At 36.9% G+C, this 27,697-nt stretch overlaps 1 protein-coding gene across 4 annotated transcripts in view; it reads right to left on the bottom strand.

Annotated features, from left to right (window-relative positions):
• Positions 1 to 27,697, bottom strand: part of LOC111513953 (protein Wnt-5b) — a 136,947-nt gene that overhangs the window by 84,412 nt on the left and 24,838 nt on the right. For all 4 annotated transcript variants that reach the window (XM_074176436.1, XM_074176439.1, XM_074176438.1 and 1 more), the window contains exon 2: positions 15,934 to 16,074. In XM_074176436.1, coding sequence (XP_074032537.1) covers positions 15,934 to 16,074 — 141 coding nt within the window. The remainder of the gene's footprint in view (positions 1 to 15,933; positions 16,075 to 27,697) is intronic.

Raw genomic sequence — 27,697 nt, 5'->3', positions numbered from 1 at the left:
GAAATGAAAAAGTTAATCTAATGTTGAAATTTTTTAAAATGCTACAGAACAATCAACCATCCTTTATTATGATTTGACTTAGTTGACACAGAAATAATGGCAAAAAATATCAGAAATGAACAGCAAAACTCATCAACAACCAATGAATGAAACTGTATCTAAAAATCAACGTGGAACTATTTTATGGAAACTCAACAACTGAGAATTCCTTTCTAGCTGTTTCCAAAACAATCCACACTACATTTCCTGCCCTCCAAATAATTATCAGTTTTGATTATTATTTCTAATAACACTATAAAAACACTATCATAAACGCCATCGTAAAACCAAAGTTAGAATCCCGTAATATCTCTCATGGATCTCTTGATGGCCCCATCAAAGTCACCGAACGAAATTTCAAGCAGATGTCAACTTTTTCACTGCGTTCCTTTCAGCGGATGCTTTTATTTGTCAATTGTTAGTCGTCGTCGGTGATTCTTTTGTGGGGATTTGTTTAATTAGTAATCTCCTCGGCAAACCGGGAATTGTTGGAGGTTATGAATGAAGATGTTTAGGTTAATATTTGTTAGACTAGTGTGCTTCGATAACTGATGTGGCGTTTGTTTGTCTCTTCAATTGTTTTGATACAATAGAAAGTAATGATTATGAAAGATTCGAAAGATACACACCAAAAACAGACTGCCATTTTTCTTTTTAATTTTTATGGCATTTGAGAGAGGCTGAGATCGAGATTACTGAAAGAACTGAGTTATGATGACAAGCATAATAGTTTCAATCCATGAACTAGTAGTTTTCTACGAGATGTTTCGATGAAAATGATTACCTATTGATTTTTCTTGGGCAAATTTCATCTCCTGATGGAAAAAGTATTTTCAATTGAAAAATTGTACGATTATACGATTGTAATTATCCGATGATAAATAAAGCATTCATTCATTCATTCATTCAGGACCATTTTTAATCGATGATAATTTGAGTAGTGATGAATATTTGTATATGTTCTAGAATATAATAACACCGTGCAATTGAGGAGGATATAAATTTATTCGAAAACGAAATAAACGAAATAGTTTTTCAGCAGGATGGTGCAACTCCCCATTATGCAGCTCCAGTGCGACAATTTTTGGATGATCATTTTCCTAGTCACTAGATTGGCAGAAGAGGTCTTACAGAATGGCCACCAAGGTCTCCTGATCTCACCACTGTAGATTTCTATCTATGGGGTCAGAAATGAAATCTGACGTTTACACATAGGAAATATAGCTGACCAATATCAATAAAATTGTAATCTTTCTACAGGATTTCGGAAAAACATCTGAGGGGTTTATGGAGAATCTTTTTTGTATTATTTCCAAAGGATTCAAATATATCCTAGATGTATTTCTCCAAACCGTAATGGCGTATCTCAAATGAATCTCAACAAGAGAATAATACGAACGAAAATAATTTTTTGTGGAGGAAAATAGAGACCATTTATAATTATTATTGTAATTCTCAGTTCAAAGTAACAGAAAATCCATAATTGATCTGCAGACGATGAAGGAAAATTTCACCACCTCAATCTAAAAAGGCTGAAACGCTTTTATACCTATCTATTTCTAGACATATTGGCTGGAAGATATTTTATGAACTTTTAATTATAGCCAGCACGTTTTACTACATAAAATGTGAAACGGCCATCATCGAGACGCTAAAAGCTGTTTCTTCATGAAATGTTGCAAGGCAATTATCTAGGTGTTAGAAATTATCGGAATTTCTCTACTTCCCACACTAGAGAATTCTAATCGTCGTGATTTTATATTTATATATCAAAGAGCCGGGTGGTTTAGTTTCCAGAGATCAAAGTGCGCCACAAATTTCGATACCACTCGACGTTTCGATCGTAAATTCAGTCATCATCGGGTGCATCAACTCAGATATCCTTTTTGAATTGCTGTCTACTGAGGATGGATAAATAGCTAGTAGGCAATGCCAAAGTCACAACTTCTCCAGTTTGATTCATTGTTGTCTGTTAAAAACATGAGGCGTCGGCGTTTTTTCCAATCCTCAAAGAAGTTCTGATATGTACTTTTTGAATGTCCTTAGGTTCTCTCTGCTGTTCAGTTTATATTTCCCCAATCACCGTGAAACACCATCTTTTTATGGGTCTCTTCGATCTTGGGAGCAGAAAAAAGTCGTAGGGTGACCAAATCTGGTGAATACGGTGGCTGAAGCATGATTATGGTGACCCAATGACGAAGTAGCAGGTGCATTACCATGATGTAAAAGCCATGAATTGTTTTTTAACAATACCGAACTTCAAGATAATACTCCTTATTGACTGTGCGACCATGTGGCAAGTACTTCTGATACGCTTCGCTACGGTAATCGAATTTGACGTGTTTTTTTGTTCTTGGCTCTCCTGGGCTCGTCTAGTGGGACTATTGGACTCTGGTTTCGATGTCATAATCATTTACCCATGATTCGTCACCAGTTATGACTCTTTTAAGCAAATCTGGATCACCGTTGACGTCATTCAACTATTCCTGAGAGATGCTGATTGGACGGTTTTTTGGTCAAAATTCAGCAATTTTGGAACAACTTAGCTACCAAAAGCTTCATGTCCAAAATATCCGAAAAATTGCATGGTATAAGGCAAGCGATATGCCGACTGGTGATAGATGAATTATTATTTAGACTAACACAGCGTTTATCAATAACACAATTCATTAACAACAACGAAACACGAAAAAGAAAGTTGAAGGGTAACCTCGAGGAACTATAAGTCTTTTCTCGATCAGCAAGGAGACTGTAGAGCGGGTTTAGTTATCGGCGGAAACCCCTGAATAAGAAATAGTTCTCGGCTGAAATCTCAGAACAGAATGAATGAAAGCATCGGCTAAAAAATGTGTTAGAAGTAACTCTCTCACTGACAATGGTCGGAGTCATAAATATAGTCAAGAAAGGTCAACCACTTGGACCCGAATTCCTTGTCTTAATCTATAAAAGTGTTAACAATGAGTACCTACTCGAAACATCCCAAGGGGTGTCTGTCGTTCTAAATATTCATCTGTTTTTCGTCAATGAAGTTTCGTTTCGAGGAAAAGAGCATTTCAAAGATATGCGATGAGAAAATACGAAGATGATAAGTAAAAATCAAAATAAAAGAATTAACATAAAAACCCCAGCAGATGGATATTTTGGACGACTGCTCGAAAATGCAGTTATGAACAGTTAATTTTCTTCACCATGATTTGTGGAGAAATCCCTCTTAGTTTTTTAGATGTAGATGAAGATCAAGCAAAGAATTTTTTCAGATACAAATCAAAAAAAGAAATTTATAGGAAAAAAGTTCTTCAATTACGAACATTGAATTATATGTGAATCCTTTTTTTTTATTCAATTTTTCACTAAACATTTACCATAGAACTGAAATAAAGATTATTGACAAAAACGCTTTGAGAAGAGTTTTGAGAAAAAATTCAACTCAAGAAATAATAATATAATAATAATAATAATATTTATTTGTATACAATACAATAAATACAAGAATTATTCAATCTATAAATAATAAGTACCGAAAGGGTACTGTTGATCTTAGTTCTAGCCTGGAAGAAAAGAAACTAGACCAAAAACATAAAAAAGAAGAGAACAAAGGAAGGAGCAAAAGAGGAAGAGAAAACATGTTGAATGTTCATAATGGAAATTTTTCAGAAGTATAAAATCTATAAAATCAATGACTTTCTGATTGAGCAGCGATGAGATATTTTTTGTAACAGCACTCAAATAAGAAAACTTCACTAACTTTATATTTTTGTGAAATATCATTGTACAAACTATATATGTTATAACTGAAGGATAGCTGCTTACTTGGGTTTTTGAGTGTTTTGAGCAAAAAATACCACTTCAATGCCGCATCAGCATATCTATGAAAGACAAACCGCTCAAATCCTCTGAAAAACTTCACGATTACTACACACTGGAAGAGACAAAATTGCTTCATCACGGTGAAAGTATGTAAAAATCATTCATACAACTATCAATTAAAATCTCAACCAAAGGATTATTTGTGTTTCGAACTTCTCTCGTATATCTTATGCATCTCTGTTGATGGTTTTCAGCGTGCTCGACCAGAACGGAACAGTGTCAGAGAAGACAAAGAACCATCAATTTTTCACTTTTTGTGCAGTCGTGCGGCTGAGACAAGTTTTTGATTTGGTTACACGGTTTGGTGGATTTTCATTATAGCGCACCTGTCTTGAATCGTATTGGCAAATAGCGAAACAAAATTAACGTTTTTTGGAAGGAAAAGTATCAAACACAAATTACTGAGAGCGCAATTTTTGTAAAAATTGCTCCTGTTGGGATGAACTAAAAGTTAACCATCACAATTTTAATTTTATATGATGGAATCAGCCGATACTTGAAGAGTGTCCATAAAATATTCAAGAAATTTTTTTTTTGTGATTTTCCACTAAACAGTTTTCCAAAAACGCAACACGTGTTTCGGTATACAATAGCTTCTTCAGGCGTGAGTGCTTCGCTATACAATAGCTTCTTTGGACATGTCTATACTATATAAATATAGATAAGCCCAAATAAGCTATTTTATAGCGAAACACGCACGCTCGAAGAAGTTATCATATAGCGAAAATCGTGATGCCTTTCTGTAAAAGAGTTTTCCAAAAAAGCAAAACGGGTTTCACTGTAAAATAGCTTCTTCGAGCGTGTGTTTCACTGTACAATAGCTTCTTCGGGCGTGAGTGCTTCGCTATACAATAGCTTCTTTGGACATGTCTATACTATATACATATAGATAAGCCCAAATAAGCTATTTTATAGCGAAACACGCACGCTCGAAGAAGTTATCATATAGCGAAAATCGTGATGCCTTTCTGTAAAAGAGTTTTCCAAAAAAGCAAAACGGGTTTCACTGTAAAATAGCTTCTTCGAGCGTGTGTTTCACTGTACAATAGCTTCTTCGGGCGTGAGTGCTTCGCTATACATAGCTTTTTCGGGCGTGTCTGTATGTATAATATAGACATGCCTAAAGAAGATTTCCATAGCGAAACACTGACGCTTAAAAAACTATTTCATAGCGAATCACGCACGCTCGAAGAAGCTATCATATAGCGTTTCTGTAAAACAGTTTTTCAAAAATACAATACGTGTTTCACTGTACAATAGCTTCTTCAGGCGTGAGTGCTTCGCTATATAATAGCTTCTTTGGGCGTGTATATACTATATACATATAGACACACCCGAAGAAGCTATTGTATAGCGAAACACGCACGCTCGAAGAAGCTATCATATAGCGAAACGCGTATTGCATTTTTTTTAACAGTTTTCCAACGTGTTTCGCTGTATAATAGCTTCTTCGAGCGTTCATGTTTCCGTATACAATAGCTCCTTCGGACATGAGTGCTTCGCTATACAATAGCTTCTTTGGGCGTATATATATATATATATATATATATATATATATATATATATATATATATATATATATATATATATATATATATATTTTCATTCGTTATTTGAAGGATAGGTTGCTCAAATATAACACACCTCAGAAGCTTTAGCAAATCTACATATTGATTGATCTTTTGCTGAATAGATTTTTCACCACACCGACAGTTTCAATCGGAGAAATACTGGGGTACAAATTCTGGAATATAAATTGTTCCAATCTGAAAGTAGTCAATCAAATCCTGCTTGAGAAAGCTATGTTATAGCCATAATACCTGTTGCGGTTTTGTAAACCTTTCATATTGAACACCAAAAAGGAATTTTATCATTTTTAATATGGATTTTCATGAAGTATCGGCCAGTTTCATTCAATATATGTGAAAGAATCGATTTTCGATTGTTTGTGAAAGAGTTAGTGTCATGAACTTATTAATTTTTCGCGTTTTTTTATAAAGTACCAACCTTTGAACCTTTTCCTGAGGTGCACGCCCATGCCGTGTCGAATTTATTACCGGGGAACGAAATAATCAGGTAATTTTATCGAATTCTCATGGTCTGTAATAGCGTAAATCTCTAGTTAAAAAACGAATTGAACGTTTCAGTCTATAAAGAACGAGTTGGCAATCGACCCCATTTCATTTCGTTATTTATTGGCTACATTCACGACCGATTGCCGTTACTTTTTGTTGATTTATTTGCTGAAAACCGCGGTACGGTCATGAAAATAAATAAGATACTTTTTGCATACAATTTTTTTCTTATTCAAGTTGTTCAAGTTGAAAAACAACGAGAACTGTTACTCAACTTAACTTCTCATTTCCAACAAATGAATAAAGTTGTTCATTATTATCATCATTTGAATTTATTTCGAATAAATCACTTAACAATTCACCATGATTTAATTTTGAATCCTTCAATGTATTCGTTCAAATTGAATAACTGTTTCAGTTGTCATGTCAAGCAGAGTACTTCTACCAAGCCACTGAAGGTGAATGCCGCAGTTGCAGTTGAAACGTTTGAAGATTATAACCGAAGAAGACCACGGCAAGACCCGGAAACAAAAACAGTGCGGTGCGAAGTGATCTAATGAGGTGGTAATTTGGAGTGTCAGTTAAAGTGTTGGTTGTATTATCAGTGTAGCAGTGTAGCAGTGAAGTCAGGTTCAATTGTGCAGTGTAGTTAATTATTGGTAAACAATACGTATTTGTCGGCAACGTCTTTCATATAAATGTTAAATAACAGCGTGCCCACGTGTGAGCCTTGTGGAACTCCAGATGTCACAAAAAATTTGCTTGGACAAATAACTTGATAGCCATATTTTAACCCCCCTACTCAGACACATATCATGAAAAACTCACTGCTCTGTATTGGTTTATATTTTTATCTTGACCTGCAGCAGTCTTTTTTCAATTTAAAGTACCTACATTTCAAGTATCTGAGTTTTACCCGAGTTTGTACTGAGTTAAATCACCTGAGCGTATGTCCCAGTTTCCACATTTAAAAAAAATATTCAGTAACGGGGAGTTATTCAATTCCAATCGGTCATTCAGTAAAAATTATCTGAATTCTTGAATCTATTGATTTCTGAACATTCTAGAACATTGAGTTTCTAAATGTAATACGTCGTTTTCATGATTGAACTCATATCCTTCTGCTGAAAGGTGGTTTGCAAATCTGGAATGTGTAATTGGTTTTTCTATTCACAAAACTACGTCTATGGTCTTAAATTCATTGGAAAAATGTTCTTCCTGTTTGGCCAATATACAGTTTTGGGCAAGAGCCACAAGTCAGCTTATATTATCTTGATCAATTCTACATCGAAGTTTTGTCTTTATTGTTTTTAATAACTTAACTTAGACTTTTATCCGTTCTGTAAACTACGCTTACACATTCTTTCTTCAAAAAAACGTGCAGTATTATTGATGGTTTCACCCAAATATGACAAAGTCCTATAACTGACGTTATCGCATCTTGAATTTGGGTAGACCTGGTCCTGGTCAACAAATTGTGAAATTTAGAGAGAGTTGAATGAAATGTTTCACTTCCTAATAACTCTTCGTGTCGCTAATAATCTCAAGCCATTACTTTAGTTGCATTTCAGGTGTTCCTCTAATCTTCTTTAATTCCACGTTTCTCAGCTCCAGCCTGGCACATTTTTGATTATTCATTGCACAAATACAAATTTACTTCGACTTATTGTATCTACCAGCTAATTTGTGTGGAAGTATGCATCTGAAAGTGGGCAGCTGCATTCACGATTCACTATTACCTATCATTATCATAACTGTTTATATAATATCACGCGGTTTCCTGAAACAATGCTTGATATCTAATGAAAATGGTCCAAAGACTTTCAAATAACTGCCAGATATAACATCAGAACTAATAAATATCATTTGTATAATTATTGTATACTTTTTGCACTCATTGTATATTGAGCATAACCTCTTTCTGAACGAAGACTTCCACTTCTTCTTCTTCTTTTTTATTTGGTGAATATCGATGAACCTGAAGAAGGGAATCCGTTCGTAGGGGGTGATGAAATCGAAGGTTTCACTTTACAGATACAGTACAATTATAACCAAGATGGTGTCGAACTGTCAATCGATCTTACAGAGAAATATAGGTCCTACTATAAAAGGCAAGAAAAGTATTTGTGATAGTATTGAGATTGTATGATGACTGTTACTAACCATTTCCTACCATCAAAGTTACTTTTTTGTATATGTTCTCTATTAATTAGTGAATAAATGTATAATTGTTATGCTTATTGAACAATTAAGAACTTCAAACAATATACTTAATTTCAGTTAATGGTAATTTTCATACTTATTTTACTGCCTCTTCTGGTATAAATATATAATTCGTCCAGTCTCATTTCTAACGAAAATAATGTGTTTAGGTTATATGTAGTCTCTCGTTGTAGAACTTGCCAGTGGCGTATGCCACGTCCATGGCCTAACATTACCTTCGTCTTCAAGTTACTCGTTCCCAAGTAACTGTACAGTATGCAGTACTCTGCACAGATGAAATTGTGCTGTTTGGTGTTCGATCATAGATGACGAGGGTACGCTGCAAACACATTTTGTACGAAGGCAAAATGAGGGAAGTTAGGCTGAGTTTATTGAATTTTTGGAGATATAAATTAAATTTTGAACTCTAGTTCGACTTTTAACAGAATTGGGATCGTTTCTAATCATGAATATTTCAAATAATATTCTGTTCTGATAATCTTATCAATGAACCATAGCTATAGTATTTTGAAAGTCAAACTGATCGGAATTCCCAAGTGAATGTTTGACTGATGCAGAAACATCAAGATGTTTGTTCTTTAAACTACTCTGCATAACTAAGCGGGATTTCAGATAGTTTCTTCCATCCCGTGTGTCATCACAATATTTACCACCATAAATTTTGTGTATAGTGGAAAGTAAAGTACTTTTGAGTAAAATGGGGTACCTACTCACTATGATAAGCTGCTTCAAGTTTAGCTTGATGACAATTATTGAAACAGGCGGATGAACTGACGTGTTTCTTTAGAATGGCCCACTAGATCACCTGATATAACTCCCTTGAATTATTTGGAAAATCGTGAAATCTGGAGCATACACTTCATAACCCCAATCCATTCCAGAGCTCGTGGATAGAATTAGAGGCGTTCGAACGAAATTACCTCAAAAACATTCCATAATGTGAGAAATGAATTTAGAAACAGGCTTCATTTTTTCCAGTATTGAAGGTGGTGTTTCACAACGTCAGGTGGGTCAAAGATCAATCAGTGGTTTGAAAACTTTGAAACCACTACCAACAACTAAAGACTGTACATAGGAGGCCAAGTCAAAGGCAGCTGAGGTTTACTTCACACCAAAAGGACTGGTATTTACGTCTAAGTGCCCCCAGATGCAGATTTTCAATAACCAGGGAGCTACAAAATGAGCTGAGTTGAGCAACGAGGACCAAATTTCCGACCAAACTTTACGAAATCAACTTCGAGAAAGTATATTGAAATCTAAACGACCAGTCTAAGTACCTCTGCTTACAGCACGCCATAACAGAGAAAAAATCAGTTGGCTTGGACACACAGACGTTGGCAGCTAAGTATTTTTTTCTAATGAGTCTAAATTCACTCTTTTTGGTAACGATGGTCGGGCTAGAGTATACAGAAAAAGGAATGAACGATTTGTTCCCCACTGTTTATCTTCAGGGGCCCTATTTGGAGGTGGATCAATAATGGTGTGGGGTGGAATGTCACCCAATGGTCGTACATACCTTGTTCATGGGCATTGGATGCCCAGATATGTCACAGAGCAGAAGCAGAACGGCACAATTTCATTTTTATGCACAACGGAACCCGTTTTAATACTACAAGTATCTTGCATCACTACCTACAGGCCCAAAATATCACCACTTTGGGGAGGCCCACTTGCAGCCTGGACCTGAATCCCATCGAACATGTTTTGGATCAAGTGGAACCAACCAAAACACCACTTTGGATGAGCTGGAAATCGCTCTTTGAGAAAAGTAGGAGCGATTGTCTCAAGAAAATGTCAGGAGGCTCATTAGAACCATGCCCCAGCAAAAAAAATTACAAGCTCACAAAGATGTGAGTCTTTAATTGTTTTGAGGAGTGTATTTAGGAAATTCTAATCCGATTAAAAAAAAAGTGCTGGATAGAGGAATTGAGAACGCATCAAATGAGGTATCACAAGGCTAATTTTTCTATCTGAAAGTAAAAAATTAATAGCGCTCCGCTTATAAATGTTTCTGGTTGCAATTTGTCATTCACCACCCAATTGATTATTGTTTGTTTCGTTTGCTGAATTTTTGTTTCTTTTTCTTGATATTTCTTGAGATCTTCTAACCCAGAGGTGTCAAACTCAATTTTGCAGAGGGTCATATATTAAATATAGAATGTGTAGGCGGGCCAGATTTTACTTATTTCACTTATATTATACTTATTCAATTATATGGTATATAATATACGGTTGTTGAAAATTATCTCAAAGTTATAAAAGAGGGTAATTATTTTGAGCTCGGCCCAACAATTATGGATATCACACGCGCACGATACAAACGAATGCACAATATCTTCACAATCACTACTTCGCAGTACAACTAGAAACCTTTTCCGACCGTATCGCTTCGATTACTCGACTCAACAGACTCAGGTCCCCCTCATGCCCCCTCCCGGGTTGAGTGCCCTGAAGTAGAAGCTTCCCCCCCCAGAACCTACTACCTCACTCCATCCACCCCCGCTCTCCGAGCGGTCCTCAACTTACTGATGGGCACTTCAGCAAGATTGACATCTGACGTGGGGGTTGTCGTAGATTCTGTTTCGTCGGCCTTGGGTGTTTGTCCCTTTCTCGGAACCTGGGGTCATCCATGTTCAACGCATCCTGTAGATCGCGTAGCGCTGGGTTGTTGTGCGATCTGATTCTATCGAACACGCTTTCTGCGTGTTCTCTCATATACACGTCCACATATTGCGTGTCCAGGTCTGAGTCTCTGTATATAAATCTATTGGAGATGTAGTACGGTGCGTTCACGGCGGCCCTTACGCTCGCGTTCATGAACGACTGTATCCTCTTCCTGTATGTCTATGCGCACTGGCCCCAGGTAGTGCATGCGTAGAGTATTATGGGCATGAGAACGGTTTTGATCATCAGCAACTTCACTTTCAACCCCATGTTGCTTCTGCGTCCTATGATTGGTGCCAGCCGTTGTCTGGCGTGTCTGGCCATTCCAATTCTCTGCCGTACATTAGACTGAAATGTTAATCTCCTGTCTAAAGTGACCCCCAGGTATGTAGCTTTGTCGGTCCACGGAATCTCTTGTCCGTTGAAGGTGACTTTGCCTTCCGGTTGTACAAACCTGCGAGTGAACAGTATCGCCTGACTCTTGTCAGGGTTTATTCTGATCTTTCACAGGTTGGCCCACTCCTTTAATCTGCCTGTTGTTGCAAGTACCTTGTGACATGTACTTGGCTCGTGGATCTCGCCAGCAGGGCCGTGTCGTCCGCGTATAGCGCCAACTTGTTAAAGTTGTTCTCTGGCTTGGGCACGTCCGCTGTGTATATGGAGAAGAGGTGTGGTGAAAGGACTGCTCCTTGCGGGACTCCTGCTTCCAGTAGTCGAACTGTTGATAATTCGTCTCCTACTCTGCAACGGCATCGTCTGTCAGCTAGAAAAGACTGAATTAATCTTACCATTGGTTTTGAATATCCGAAATCGCTCATTTTGGTCAGTAGTCCGTCATGCCAAACTCTGTCGAACGCCTTGGAGACGTCTAAGAAGATAGCTCCGGTGTTGTGTCCTTTTCTGCCGAAGTTGAAGCCCTCGGTCGCAAGGTCTACTACCATCAGGACTTGTAGCTCTGTCGAGTGTTCCGATCTAAAACCGAATTGCTCATACGGGAGGATTCCTAGTTCTCTGGTTTGGTTTTCGAGTCTCTTCAAGATGACACGCTCCGCCACTTTGCTTATGGAAGGAAGTAAGCTAATTGGCCTGTGATTGTAAGGGAACAGGTGGTTCTTCTTGGGCTTCGGGATGTGGATAACCGTTGCCTCTTTGAACTGGTACGGGAAGTGCTGCAATCTGTGTATAGCGTTTATAATGTTAGCTATGGCTGTTATACCTTTGCGCGGTAGTACTTTCAGTGCCCGGTTTGTTATGTTTTCCAGGCCTGGTGCTTTCCGAGTGGATAGACGTCTTAGTATGTCTTTCACTTCCTCGGGAGATGTCGAGGAGACTCACGTCACGCCGACGCCCTCCTTTTATATCCGCTTGTTGCTAAGAGATGGCGTTACTGTCTATGATTGAGTTGTTTTCTAGAACTAACTAACCTAACCTAACTAACACTCTCTCGCTTGTTTAGGAACGCGCTTCTTTCTGTGACACATTGCGATCGCGGGTCGTATAATTTGACACATCTGACTCTTCCTTATGGAGAGTCAGATGTGTTGGTGTGTAATTGACAATGTATGGATCAAAAAACTATTTATACTGCAAATAAAGTCATGCCATAAAAAGTGGCAAGTATAACCTTTTTTTCTCGTTGCAGAGCCCTCAGGATGGAAGAACTTATTGAAGTTCGAAACGTCATCAATAAAGAAACAGGTTTCTTTACAAAATCTAACTGATCCTATCTCAAAATAGTTGTTTTGAAAAATTTGTGCATCTGTAAAACTTTATTGTACTTCGACATTGTATATCACAACAATCTTCTCTCATTCCGCAACTAATGCACTCTCCCATCATAAGATAACCCAGAAAATTCCCGTGTCCGATAATGCATCTTCACCGTGGTCAACGGTCTCATAACCATAAAGCCGAGTTCTAGCCACCCGACAAAAAAGCAACTCATTAGCGGATGGTCCATTTAGCACTGCTGCTTTCCACAAAGAAGCCGCTGGAAACTCGCTAGCGAACCTTTCATCGAATTAACCATCATCGTAGCTCACTTCCCATGAGGAGAGATTCCGCAGAGATAAGAAGAATTAGAAAGCTGTTCGTTGCATCTGCGGATGCGGTTTTTAAACGTCGAGCGAGCTCGTAGAACAGATTTATTAGACGTTAATCAGAACAGGGCGTCCTAGGATGAGCTTTATGTATACGAGATAGGTCATAGTGGAACAAAGAATAAAACTAAACAAACTTAGGGATGTGAAGGGGGCAAAATTGAATTTGCAGTTGAGAAAACAAGGAGATAAAGTTTTTGGATTAGAAAACGATGTGACTATCTTGAAAAATAGTTATTTGGTAATTGACATTTTCTTTTATTACCATCAACACGCTTTTATCAGCTTCACCTGTGTGCTTGTTTGTAACCGACTCCTTTGGACTCGATTCTGACTAATTTCAACCGGACAGAGGTATTTTAAACTCATCTCATTATCCTCATCAGGATCGCCAGGATTGAATAATTTCCTCACACAGTCTCTGTGTGCAAGTTAGACAACCACACTGTCTGTGGATGCGTATATATTTTATATTGAAACAAATGGACTTGACTTATTTAAAGTCTGAAATCAGGATCAGGAAAAGGACATATTATCGATATTGAATACAATCTTAAATTAGTTTCGAATTATTTTTTAGTTTGTGTTGCTATTGAAGCGTGAAGCGAAGTAGTTATATAATTGAAAAAGGAAAATAGGGAAAATTCAGTGTATCATCACTGAAAACTTATCTTGAGAATTCTTAAATTTCCCGTATTATGTTCGAAAATTATAAACTACATCCAATATGTATTTTTTCGCGAATCAGCGTAAAAAAGTCACACTGAAGATTATAAAGAAAGATATAAATCACCTGAAGTATTTTATCACAAACACCCGCATGAGATATCTTGTGTGAAACCACAAACTATCTGAAAATTAGAAAATTCATAAATTATCTGAGAAGTTTCTCATACAGTGCATTTCTTTATTGTCCCCCCCTTTTATTGTGAAATTGATAATGCATCTTTCAAGATGGCGACTGGGTCAGAGGGCAACTGGGCGCCATCTGGAAAAAAATTAAATGAAAAGGGGGTTTTGTGACACATCATTTTGAAGCTCCTGACGAATACTTCACAACCCTAGAATATGAAGTCAATATCTTCACCTACTACAAAATGGCGGAATATTCAATAATTTCCTGAAGACAAATACATTAATATCGATATTTCTAGAAATATTCCTTTTTATCTGCCATATGGCAATTCCAACAACCCGATAAGGTTTGCTAAGTTATTTTTTGTTTATGAAAAACGACAAAAAATATCAGTATGACAATGAGCATCATTGTTCAGTTAGAATATTCTCATTTAGTTTTCGGCTTTACTAGTAGAAAGGTGCCACGTCAACAATTTCTAAAATGGTCATTTCTCGTCCATTAGAAGAAAAAATTTAAGCGATTTTTATTTACGGAGCGACGCGTAACTTTCACGAGACCGAAATGATTTTCCGAATCGTCCTATACGTAGAAAATATTTGAGGAAACTTTCGAAACTACCGGTAGTGTACATAACAAAAAGCCCCAAGGTCATCCGTCCATTCCGGAAGAACAGCAAGTGCATATAATTGGTGAGATGGTAGTAAATCCTGAACAGATTACTTATTCCGTAGCGAATGTTTTAAGGTGTCTCCTTTAAGATGTGAATACTTTTGAAGAGGAATAGTTATCATCCATACATAATTAAAATGGTACACCAATTAACTGAAGATGACCCTGATTGAAGAACAGAATTCTGCGAAATCATGACGGAACCACAATATTTGTTTTAGTGACGAATGTACATTTGCTTCAAACGGTAATGTTATTGGAGTGACACTAACCCTCACGGTTTCCGCGAAACATATACCCAATATCCAGAAAAAATTAACGTTTGGCAGAAATATTGGGAAACCAAACTGTAGGACCTCTATTTATTGATTAAAAGTTACCAGGGGAACTGTATTTGAATATGCTGGCAACTACTGTTGACCCTCTCGAGGTCCTACAGAATGACCAGTCCGCTCGCCAGATTTGACCCCTTTAGAGTTTTTTATGGGGATATTTGAAGCTAAAGCTGTACGAAACTGAACCTGCTTCAATATTGGATATTCGGCAGAGAATAATGAATATTTGTAGAGATATTGACGTTACTGTGATCGAAAATGTTCGGCGTGAAATATCGGATAAGCTATTCATATACCAAGAAGTTCAAGACAACTATTTCGAGCATCTTCTGAACTGACCTCAAGCTTATTACCGTATATTATGTAGTTAAATGTCAATGTATTCAATTATTTAGTTAGTTGAAGATATTGACATTATATTCTAGAGTTGTGAGGCATTTGTGAGGAGCTTCAAAAAGATATGTCACACGACCCCTCTTTCCATTCGATTATTTTTCAAGATGGCGCCCAGTTGCACGTATTGTTGATTTGTCAAAACAGACTGAATAAATGACAACTAATTTGACAGATATAGCTTCAACATCTTATATATCAATTAAATAAGATTCAACAGCCTATATATCAAATATGTGTTTCTGTATGTGAACTTTATATTCACATAAGAAATCATGTAAAGGGTTATAACACCAAAATTTACCATTATTTTTTATGTAAATAACCGTAATACTTCTGTAAATTCACATGTGAATGAATGTGAAAATACATTTCAGGAAAATTTATAATGGCATTCAAATTTGTATTGTAAATTTACACTTATAATTTTCATAGTGATGCATTGAATTGTTACAACAGTTTCCAACGTCACTTGATGTTTTTCAAGAAAGTTTCTTAGCCGCATTTTGAATCAAAAGAATCTTGATCAAATTTTATCTGTAGGTGTAGGGATTTTTATCCAAAAGGTGGTTCTTGCCATACTACGAGTACATACCAAAATTAAGTAACAATTAAATATCGCTAACTACTGCCTTCCAAATAAAAGCATGCATCTTGTGAGAAACCAACTTGAGAACCCGTCATTAAATCTCTCAATAAACGTCACTCACATCCAAGTGCCGTTGAGAGGCGGTCTGCGAGCAGCTCCCGTAGAATTTATGGAGAAGAGACTCAGCACGACGTAGTAGAAAAACTGCATCGCGGCTGCTGCACTAGATTTCCTCCTGAATTTCTCAGGCAACTGCATTTTTCTGAAACAAAAACGAGAGCTCGTTAAGTTCGTCGTATCAGCGAATATGGCGAAGATCAAAAAACGGTTACGATAGGGAGATAATTGGGTGTATTTGTTGTGTGGACAGTGACATGGTACGGTGGATGTAAGATGGTTAGTTTTTGGGAGAAATTGTATGGGACATACGGAATTTTTTTTTGTCGCCATTACAAATCTTTTTTCACTATTTGGAACTGTAATTATTTTTCTAAGTTGCTAACGGCAACAATAACAACTGGTCTTCCCAAGAAACGTACCGGGTATGTTAAAAAAATAAGGCAAATGTTCAAATTACGAAGGCTTGTCTCAAACATATGTGCAAAGATTCAGCTGTTTAGCATGTTTAGTTTGTTATTGAGAGGCATAAAATTAGGAAACTTTTTGCGTGTTCGGCAATTATTTGCTATCGAAAAAAATTGATCGAAGAATTTGCATCAAATTTTGTGTAAAAATTGAAATGAGTGCTCAAAAACACTTGAAATGTTGACAGTGGCATATGATGATTGTACTCTGAGTCAGAAAAATGTTTACAAGTGGTAGAAGTTTCAAGGCCGTTTCAAGGGGGGTCGAATCGAAAACAACTTATTTTTAGTTATGGGAAAATTAAAAAGAAATCGACACAAGTCTTCTAGTATGTATTTGTAGGGCTTCTGTCCTACATCAATTTCCATTGGCCATTAGTTCATTCGTTACTGGTCTATTGGCTTTCCGTCCACTTGTTTCTTATTCTACTCGATTTCTACTCGAAGAATATCATTATTCTTCTTCACCAACTTCACAGTTGGTCGCACTGGTACGGCATAGTTGGCCACAGTAAATCTACATAGAATCACCTATTTAAGAAAAAATACCAATCAGTCAGAGTTCATTCTTGCCAATATTCAAAACATTTCTCTCAAACTCTAACTGTACAGCCATTTTTTATAGTAGTTCATTGTGTATTATATGTGTAGATAAAATATTATTGTTCCTGTTTACCGTATTGATAACAATAAACGCCCCCGCCTACCTGTTCCAATATAATATATTATTCTAGTACTATTTTTTTAGATCATTGAGCATCAAGTCAAGATGTCTAAACGAACTAATTCGCAAGCGTTATTTTTATTTAGTGTACAGAGGCTCAAAAGACAAACACTGCGAGTGACTCATATATACATCTGCTAGACCTATTGTCTCTGAGGCAAGCCATCGTCTTCTTTTTCTACGTCTACTGAGATCAGCGATGTTAGACATGAAGAAAGCAACTTACTAATCCACCACTTTGATTTGAGAAACTATGTATGCAACAAATCAGATGATGACTAAAAATTTAAGTTGCTGGGTACTCCGTGGATGGCAGGGAAAGGTTTCAGATTTCCAGTAAGCGTAAGTGGAAAAGAAAACCTTCGATTTCAAAGGCAGTGGCTTGTTAGGAATCACACGTTAAAAGGTAAGACCTCGTTAATCCTTAGCTCACACAAGTTTCTCAACTTCTGAGAGTTGTCGTTCGTAGGGGTGCGACAGCTGGTTAACGGAAAAACAGATTTTTTAAACAGATAGGTACCCGTGGCGCTTTGTGCAAATATTGTGTAATTTTTTCACATCACACTGTTGGAAAAGGGGACAATCAAGCTTCAAAATCTCTTGTGACAGTTCCGTATGAGAAATGGAAACACGCAGTCGAAGACTTCGAATTCCATCAATCGAAACAATACCATCACAAAGCGGGGGTTAAGACAGAAGATCAAAAAGATGTGAATGACGACGCTCACTCTGGGTGCCCCAGCACATCAACAACTGATGATAATATTGATAAAGTGAAGAAAATTGTCATGGAGAATCGGCGAATCACCATCAGAGAAGTTGCTGAGGATGTCGGCATGTAGGTCGGTTCATGTCATGCGTGTGGCAGCGAAGTTTTTTCCAAAATTGCTGAATTTTGACCAAAAAAACCCGTTGCATGAGCATCGCTCAGGAATTGTTGGATGACGTCAACAGCGATCCAGATTTCGAAACGAAACTCCAAACTTCCCAATTGAAGAGTCAAGACAAAAAAAGCACGCCAAGTTCGATCGAATGTCAATGTTTTGCTCACTGTTTTCTTCGATTACTGCGGCGTAGTGCATCAGGAGTTATTTCCACATGGTCGCATGGTCAATAAGGAGTATTATCTCGCCGCTTGCAATACAAAGAAACCGTCCAGTATTGTGGGAAAAGAATTCATGGCTTTGGCATCACGATAATGCATCTGCTCACTCGTCATTGCTTGTTTATGGTAAAAAACAACACCATAATCATGCATCAGTCACGGTATTTATCAGATTTGACCCCCTGTGACTTTTTTCTATCCCCAAGATTGAAGAGACCCATGAAAGGGCGGCGTTTTGCGACGATTGAGAAGAGCTCAGGGACATACCAAAAAGTGCATATCAGAACTGCTTTGAGAATTGCAAATAACGCTGACACGAGTGAACCATATCTGAGGGCGTCAACTTCGAAGGCGACAAATTGAAAATTGATCAATAAATAAATATTAAAATCAAATAAAACTTTTCCGTATTTTTTGAACATACTTCATACCTGTTCATAGTAGGGAAGAGAACAATAACTCATAACTAAAATATAACTAAGTAACAACAAAAAAACAGAACGGAAACTAAAAAAAAAAGATAATTGAATATACTTTGAGTGCCTGAAAAAAGATTATCAACATCGTTCACATAAATTCACACATCAGAGAATATATCAATTTTGAAAGCCAGATCTGAATGTTTGAGCCTATTTTTGGCCAAATGAATATATGTGAGTATCTAATTTCAATTCCTTCATTTCAAACAAGAAGTATTTTGAAAGCAAGCGAATAAAATGTTATGACTTGAATTTTAAACACCAAGTCTTTTCAGAAAATGTATTCATTCATTAATACTATTTTATTGTTTTAGATTGAACCACCACATGAATAAAACCTCACCTAGAAAATCAATTGGAGATATTTACGGGTGAAACAACAAATTTATTAACAGGTATTGTATAATAATACAAATATACAAGTGAAGCATCTCACAAAAATTATTTTGTATTGTTATCAGTGATGAGGGTTTTTATTTGGGTTCCATTAGTGAAGGTTCTTGATAATATACAATACGATCCTATAAAAGTGTCACTCTCATTTCGTTAATCTTGAGTCACATAAATTTCTGGAGTTGGAATTACAATTTCTATGCAAATTTCATTAGCACTACTCACGTATCATCTTCCTAAATTGATTTTATACCGTTACAGCAGCTAATCCTTCACACAATTTTTGCTTCCTTTCTAATTATTGTCTGCATCCTGTTATTAATTGAATATATCTTACCATCTGGTGTGTATTCGCCTAATTATTCCTCAAGATAGTACATAAATAAAAAAAGTCTGAAGATTTCAATAATTTTGCATGGCAATACTGCTGGATGGCATAAAAAAATTCCTCGTTGGTTAGTTTACCTTGCCTTCCTTCATATTTCAAAATATTACTTCACTTTTGATGAAAATATTCATCAAATAAATCCAATCAATGTAAAACCTGAAAGATTGTGAACTGACCTACACAGAACTCAAATTATTTGAAACATGTAACAGAGACTGTTGAAACTTCTTGAATTGCTAGATAATGAAATCCTAATAAGAAAATGCTTTTCAAATATCTAGCAAATTCTATAACGGAATAAAAAAAACAACTCTGAAACTCTTTGGGGCCAAATATTAACAAAAAGGATTGTGGGAACTGTAACAGTGATTTATTTTCTGTTAAGGATTCTTCTCAGGGTCCGTCCATTGTTTCAAACAGTGGTTTAGTCACAAATTTATGAGCTTTGACTGACAGTTCAGCGGTAATTACCTATTTAATTTATAGCTTAGGTCTTCTGTATCACTTGAAATCGGATAAGTCAGGTTTGAAACATCAAGATGATGGTGGAAAATTGCAGAGATTGGACAACTTCTGGAATATTAGATGGGCTGGAATTTTCGAAGAATACACAGATGGTACTACAAGTATTGACTTCACAAGGTTTTTAGTCAACCCTAACCTTCAAAAGACACGTGTACAAATTTCACAGCTATCGGACTATCAATTTGTGGAATAGTTTTGTTATTTTGAAGTGGATGGATAAAAAAATCATTTATTAATGAAGCATTGCTTTTTGGGGTAAAAAAACTGTTGAGACGATGGCTTGGCTCAATAAACATTATTCGGAATTTGCACGAGGAAAATCGATATTTGTACAGCTATAATGAAATAAAATTTTTGACATCTGTTTATGATGTGGCGTCCTTGGACAAGTGCTAATAGTAATAACGAGTGTGATAACAACGCAGACTTTTTTCAGTATAGTGATTTCAATAGCGATGGTGAACAATGCGAACAAGAGATGAATTTGAATATTGAAACACAGAGAGTATGTTCCAATGTATATAAGATTCTACATCTCAAGTTTGATTTCGAGGGAGAAAAACTATTACAAGCAACATCAGATTTGGCCGAAATTCCTTTCTCAACTATACGTAAAATAGACAAAAACAAACCTTTTGAACGCAAGACGCGATGTTATATAGGATTACCAAAAACTTTAGATGCTTATCTAGTAAAATCATTGAGAAAACAATATACGACTGTTACGAAGCAATGAGATTCCTACAATTGAAATCATAATGAAGAAATTGAATACTTCCGGCCATAACGTGAGCTGCTGTGACAATACTCTTCAGAATTGGATAAAGAAACTAGGATTAAGATTTAAAATAATAGATAAACGTCAATCAGTTCTGGAAAGCAGAAGAATAGTAGAATTGCATAACAAATACTCAGGACAAATAACTAAATATAGACAAGAATAACGGCAAATTTTCTATTTGGACGAACCTCGGTATGACCCTCACGACACAGTTACGAAAGGGTGGACTGATGGTTCAAGAATATGTACGCCCAACATGCCTGCAAACAAAGGATCGCGACTAATCATTGTGCATTGCGGAGGAAGTAAATGATGGGTTCCGAATTCTTTGAAATTATGTGGCAAAAAACTTAAGGACTGCAATGTTGACTATCATAAGAACATGGGAGCTGATATTTTTGAGCAATGGTTTGAAAACACATTGATCCCAAATTTGGATGCGAATAGTATAATAGTTCTTCACAACACTTCCTATCATTCGTGAAAGCTCATCAAAGTGCCGAATAAAAATTCGAGGAAAGATGAAATACAAACTTTTTCAATGGATAACAATTTGCATTTTGAAGATTACTATACCAAAAATCAACTACTTGGAGTTTAACAAACAAAAACATTTGAAAAAGTGTATGCCCTTGAGAGTATTACTGAAAAGTATGGACACACCATACTGAGACTTCCCCCCTATTTTTGTGTTTTCAATCCCATCGACTTGATTTGGGAAAAATTGAAACAAAGCATAATTTTCCAAAATTTTATAAGAAGGTAATAGAACTAATTAAAGAAGAAGTATCTAATATTACCGAAGAAGACTGGCAGAAAAGGAATAAAAAAGTTGTTTTAGTTGAAAAAGACTATATTATGGAGATTGGACACTTCCATATTACTGGTGGTAATAAATCCATTACTGATTTAAATGACGACAGTGATAGTGAAACAGAGAATATGGAAGAGAAATTATCAGTAGCTTTCGAACAAAGTGTATAATCAGAATTAATTATTGAATAACGAAATTCGTTAGCTCCCTAACTATATTATTAAAGGGGAGCTGTTGGAAAGTAGGTTACAATTTATCGTTTACTTGAATTATACCTCGGAGACATCTGAGGGTTGCTCGTAGGTAAGAAGCTGATTTCAACGATTTTTCCAACGAATAAATATCAAGCTAATTTTTTCTCCGCTCCGCCACTGCTAATCGCCGATAATCAGCATCGTTTGTAACAATCAATGTCATCGAAGAGATGCAGCTTTCCGCGGTCGCAATACCAAGTAATGGTTCTTTCGCGAATCGGCATATTGCCGTCCGAGTGTGACCGGGAACATTAAATCATTCTCGTAACCACGTTTCTAGCATCTTTGTGATTCCTCGGGGATTACCATAAATCGATTATTCGCGACGGTGGCTTTGGTTGCTGCGGAAATGTAACGAGAATGTTTTTTGGAGAAGGTTGCGGTACATATTTCAAGATAAATACTTGGGTGATCGTAAAACGAGTGTTTGTTAGCACACAAAAAAACTGGAGTGCTCTTCTGTGGTATTTACGTATGGATTTCTAAGATGAATTCCACCACTAAGCAACTAGCCAACTTTGTTAACCATTTCAAATGTCAAACATAAGATCTGTCATGAGTATGAGGAAGAGATGCAGGTGTCACAGAGATATAATACACATACATCATAACCTATCTCTAGTTTCATTAAGAGACATAAAGATCTCCATATGTCTCTAATTTCATTAATAATTTATTATGATTGACACAATCGAAAGCCCTACTGAGGTTGCAAAAAACCCCAACAGAGCTCTCGCCTGCCTCAATCAGGTTTACAATTTTTTCATTTTTCATGTGTACCGCTTTTGGTGGAATCAAATATGCCAAGGCACTTGAATACTTTCCGTGAAAGTATCTATGAAAGAGAGACAAATCTCCAACAAAAATATTTGGAGTAGCTAATTGCCTTCACCGTTGATATTTTGAGATCAAACACAGAAAAAACACCAGTGAACAGAAATAAATCACTAGGGAAGTCAGTAAGACGTTGTTAATTCGAAATTTATTGATACGTTAATCTTGGGCTTTGGTTTTAAGAACATGTGTAACTTGTAAAACCATTAAATCCAGTAGTTTATTGACCACCTGTTGCTCGGTGTTTTACTGAGTATGAATAAGGTTCACTACGTCTTATTTTGCAGGTTATCGCCCAGGAAAGTACTTGTACTTTGTATTAATAATGCCCAGTAAAACAAATTCTATAATGAGACTCATACTTCAATGTGTTTCTTATAAAAATTAATAGATTTTTAGCGAAAATGAACTATATCAAATGCTAGAAGTCGATTCAAAAGAGCACAATGCTTCAATTATAATAATAATGATAGTAATTTTCAGAAGAGGTGTATTGCAGTGCGATTCCGTCAACCAGCTGCCGCCCCCAAGGAACCACAACTCTCAAAAGTCAAGTCTTGTGCGAGCTAAGGACCAACGAGGTCTTACCTTTCAACGTGTGATTCCTAACACGGGTTGGACGATAGGAAGTGAAAATCGATTGTCCGGTCTTGCGGTTCTAACCAACGGTTCACCCAGCAGTCGATTAAGTGAATGGAGCTAACCCACCACGTCAACCCACCAGGCTACCGACCTCCCAAGTCTATTGCCATTATCCATTGAGTTCATAAATGATCGAGGGTACAACTGTAGCACCCTCAGAAACCGAGGGCATAAGGTCACCCACTTGTTTCATATGAATGACTTCAAACTTCGTGCCTCTGGATGAAATGATCTCAATTTGTCGTCAAGGATGGTGAAAGAATTCACGCATTCTATCGGAATTCAGGATAGACAAATGTGCAAAGGTCCATCTCAGAAGAAGGACGAGACTACGAAGAGGGTATGCAGGTCGCAAACTGAAGCGTCCCGCATCGTCTGGGTGCTGGAGTGGCAAATAGGTGCTTTGGGGTGAAACAGTATAAACGTCATCGGGCAGAAATCAAAGCAGCCATTAGAATAGCTTATAAAAAATTCATTCAGAAAACTGAGAGCGAGATTATCCATAACCCCTCAATAAGTTTTGGTCATTCATTAACAAGTCAAAATATAGAAATGGAATCGGAAATGAAATGTTACATGAAGGAAAGCTACTCGATAATCCTTCAGATATTCTTGATGGTTTTGCAGATTTCTTTTAACTGAAGTCTTTATTTCAATATTTGGAAGCTGAAGATATTTTTGATAAAATTTGATAAACTTGTGATGTACCTACGCTAATGATCCTTCGTGGTTCATGCGGTTATTTCAATGTTAAAAATATTGAGAAGAATAAAATATTTGAAGAGAAATACTGAGATACTATGGAAATCAAGTCAGATAGAGTAAAAGGTGAAGAGTACTCAGAAGGGAAATGAAAGATTCTGACATGAAGATATTCACATATGAAGAGTGATTTTTTGCTAGTATCTTTTTGGCAATACTGTTTTTGACAGATCACGCGTGAATCATGCCTTGTGTCATTGTCAAACTTGCTCTGTTTGGTCTATAATTTAACCATGAATCGACTTAAGAATAAACAACGCTTGAAAATTATTGAATTTATTACCAAAATTCATGCTCGGTGAAGAAAGTGCATCTTGCACTTCTTCCATTTTATGGGCAGTTTCGTCGGCATACTGAGGGAGCTATTCGGAAGCTTGTGACTGAATTTCGAACCCAGTTTACATTATTGGACATTAAACCACCAACACGCATACGTAGAGTGGGGACAGAAGAAAATATTGCGGCTGTATCCACCAGTGTTCGTGATGATCGTGAAATGTCGATTCGCCGCCGTTCGCAGCAATTGGGCCTCTGTTACTCCACTACGTTGATAATTTTGCGAAAGGATTTGGGTGTGAAACCTTATGAGATACAGCTGGTGCAAGAATTGAAGCCGCACGACCTCTCACAACGTCTATTATTTGGTGAATGGGCGCTGGCAAAGTTGGAGGAAGATCCATATTTTCATCGAAAAATTGTATTCCGCGACAAGACTCATTTCTGGTTGAATGGATACGTTAACAAGCAAAATTGCCACATCTGGAGTGAAGACCAGACACAAGCATTGCAAGAGCTACCGATGCATCCCGAAAAAGTAACTGTTTAGTGTGTCTTATGGGTCGGTGGCATCATCAGGCCGTACTTCTTCAAATACGACAATGACCGGAACATTACTGTGAATGGCGAGCGCTACCGTGTGATGATTGACGACTTTTTGTTGTCCAAAATGGAAGAATTGGACATGCCACATGTGGTTTCAACAAGACGGTGCCATATGCCACACAGCACGCGAAACAATGGCCCAATTAAGAGCCGCCTTCGGTGAACAGTTTATCTCACTTTTGAGGCCCGTCAATTGGCCGCCTAGATTGTGTGATTTAACGCCTTTGGATAATTTCTTGTGACGCTCTGGAAGCCAATATTGAAGCATTTATACGTGAAATACCGGTCGATATGTTAGAGAGAGTGTGTCAAAATTAGACCTTGCGCATGGGCCATCTAAAGCGGAGCCGCGGACAACATTTGCATGAAATCATCTTCAAATATTAAATAATATTGATCGTCCTATCGATTCCAGAAAAGATTTCATCGATTTTTTCAAATATTTTGTGTTGTTTCGAAAATCAAATCCTATACCTCTTAAGAAATCACCGCGGGAGGCATCTAAAAGATAATTTGATTTACAGCCAGTATTATCTAATCTATTATCTGAAAGATAATTTGATTTACAGCCAGTAGGTTAATGGACTGACACCTATCGAAATACAACTACTTCCCTGGCTAATACCACGAAAGGCGTTGAATTATATCCGACAGGTGTCAATGCAGGATTCTTCACTGAAGTTATTCCTGCTTATGCTGTTGGCGATACAACTGCCGCAATATATTTTCAATTATTGGAACACACTTGCAACCCAGTTTCGGGCTATTTGGTCACTCGTCAGTGCAAGGTAGTGTCTATATTCAACATGAAGTGTCGATGAATTCTCAAAATCAAAGACCAAATTATTTTCAGAGTAGCAGGAAAACACTCCACAAATTATCTACAAGAACAATTCCTTCAGGCCTTGTACTGACGAGTGGGAGCAGTTGTTTTCTGACAGGTATCAGTCCATTAACCCACAGTACGAGTGAGTTGAGAGTGGCCTAAATGAATTGTTCTTCTAGATAATTTGGTGAAAATATTCATCTGATATGGCTGGGAAAAACGATAAATAGAAAAGTAAAATTGAAGAAATCTGCTTCCAGAAAGTTAAATATATTGCTTTTATGAGAAAATTCGATTTCCAGATTTATTTGTGCAACATCAATAAATAAGGTCCAATTAACTACTGTCCTGACAAACTAACGTCTGACGCTTTAACGTGAAGCAACATAATGCAATAACTCTCAACAGCCTCATCAAGTGAAACCACCAGTCGACCAAATTTAGCTTCAGGAAAAACCAAACTTGTCAAAAAGATATAAAGATCGAACCGTTTCCTTTCAATCAAACGTCACTTTGTTATCGACGCACAACCTTTGTCACTCCCTGTATAGCATGATCGCTTCGCAGTGGTTGTCTCTATTTCTGCTTATTGGTCGGATGGATTGTATTCAAGAAATGTAGTTTGACCAAATCGGGTTGAACGAAATAATTAAATATAAAGCCAGCTCGCCTAAAAGGGAGGTATATCGACAATTATATTGATTTGTTACCGCAAATAAATGGAAATCGTTCGAGATGTATTGCCGATTTCTGCTGGAAAGAGTAGGTTGCATTCGAAGGTTCTTCATGTCGTGCTGTTCAAAATACTGGGCAAGATACTGAGTTTGTCTACTTCCAGTGAAAGCTACAGAGAGGCAGTAAGCAGTTTCTCTTTCTGCAGTTGATGTCGCATCTCAGCTTTAAAACGGAACCCACTTTTATTATCGATGAATGAAAGTTTTTTATCGATCCGAAAAATTACATCTTCTTGAGGGGAATCATCATCACATACTTCTACTTTGATCAAGTTGCTGTAAAACTTCCGGCTACAAAGGAATTGATATTTGATCTGACAATCATCAAATCATTCCAGAACTGTGGAACAGTAAAAAAATATAACTCGTGTCAATCTACAACGAGTCACGTTGTTCTCCTCTGTCATCTGGGTCACCACCAATAAGGCACTGAAAAAATCCTTCTTTGTTCGGTCTTCTCGTTGCGGATAAATCACGTTTAATCAACGAAAACAATCAATATATTCGAAGCATTGCGTGTAGTTTTGTTCCTGCGGTAGTATTTCTCACCTTCCTACTCAGTAGCTATTACTCCCACTGAAACGCCACGGAAACTTAATACGATACGTCGGTTTTTTATTTATCACAGTTGGCAGCAGTGCCGTTAAATGGCCCCAGCTCACGGTTAGGAAGGATGATCTACAGTCTAATTCGAATACGAATTGGGAAATCATGTTTGCCCAACAGAAAAATGGAGATGTAGTTATCACAAGTTGGTAACTTCAGAAGTAGGTAGGAAGTATCCACAGTATTTCGTCAGTTCGGACTTCCATTGTCTAATATTATATACACACATCGGAAAAGTCCAGGGATATTTTTAAAAATGGCAATAATTTTTTTTAGATCGCTTTAGGAAAAAAAAAGTTGACGGGTGATTATTAAACGAATATAACTTACAACAAAATTTATCAAATGGTCAAAAATACTGAGTGCGCATATAAGCAAAACTAAAAAAAATATGGCTCTTCTTTGGCACCCCGAAAAAAAAATCATAATACAAAAAAAATTGGAATCAGTACAAAGTATGGCCTCCACGCTGGTTTATTACGGCCCTACATCTATCGTGCATCGACAAAATGAGATTGTCAATATCTTGTTGAGGTACATTTGCCCATTCAG

The sequence above is a fragment of the Leptinotarsa decemlineata genome, unplaced genomic scaffold, assembly GCF_025532065.1.
Source record: "Leptinotarsa decemlineata unplaced genomic scaffold, Ldec_3_MD MMD2_tig00001719_RagTag_RagTag, whole genome shotgun sequence".
Classification (NCBI taxonomy): domain Eukaryota; kingdom Metazoa; phylum Arthropoda; class Insecta; order Coleoptera; family Chrysomelidae; genus Leptinotarsa; species Leptinotarsa decemlineata.
The sequence above is the reverse complement of the archived record's forward strand: the minus strand, read 5'-3'. Positions and strand labels throughout refer to the sequence as shown.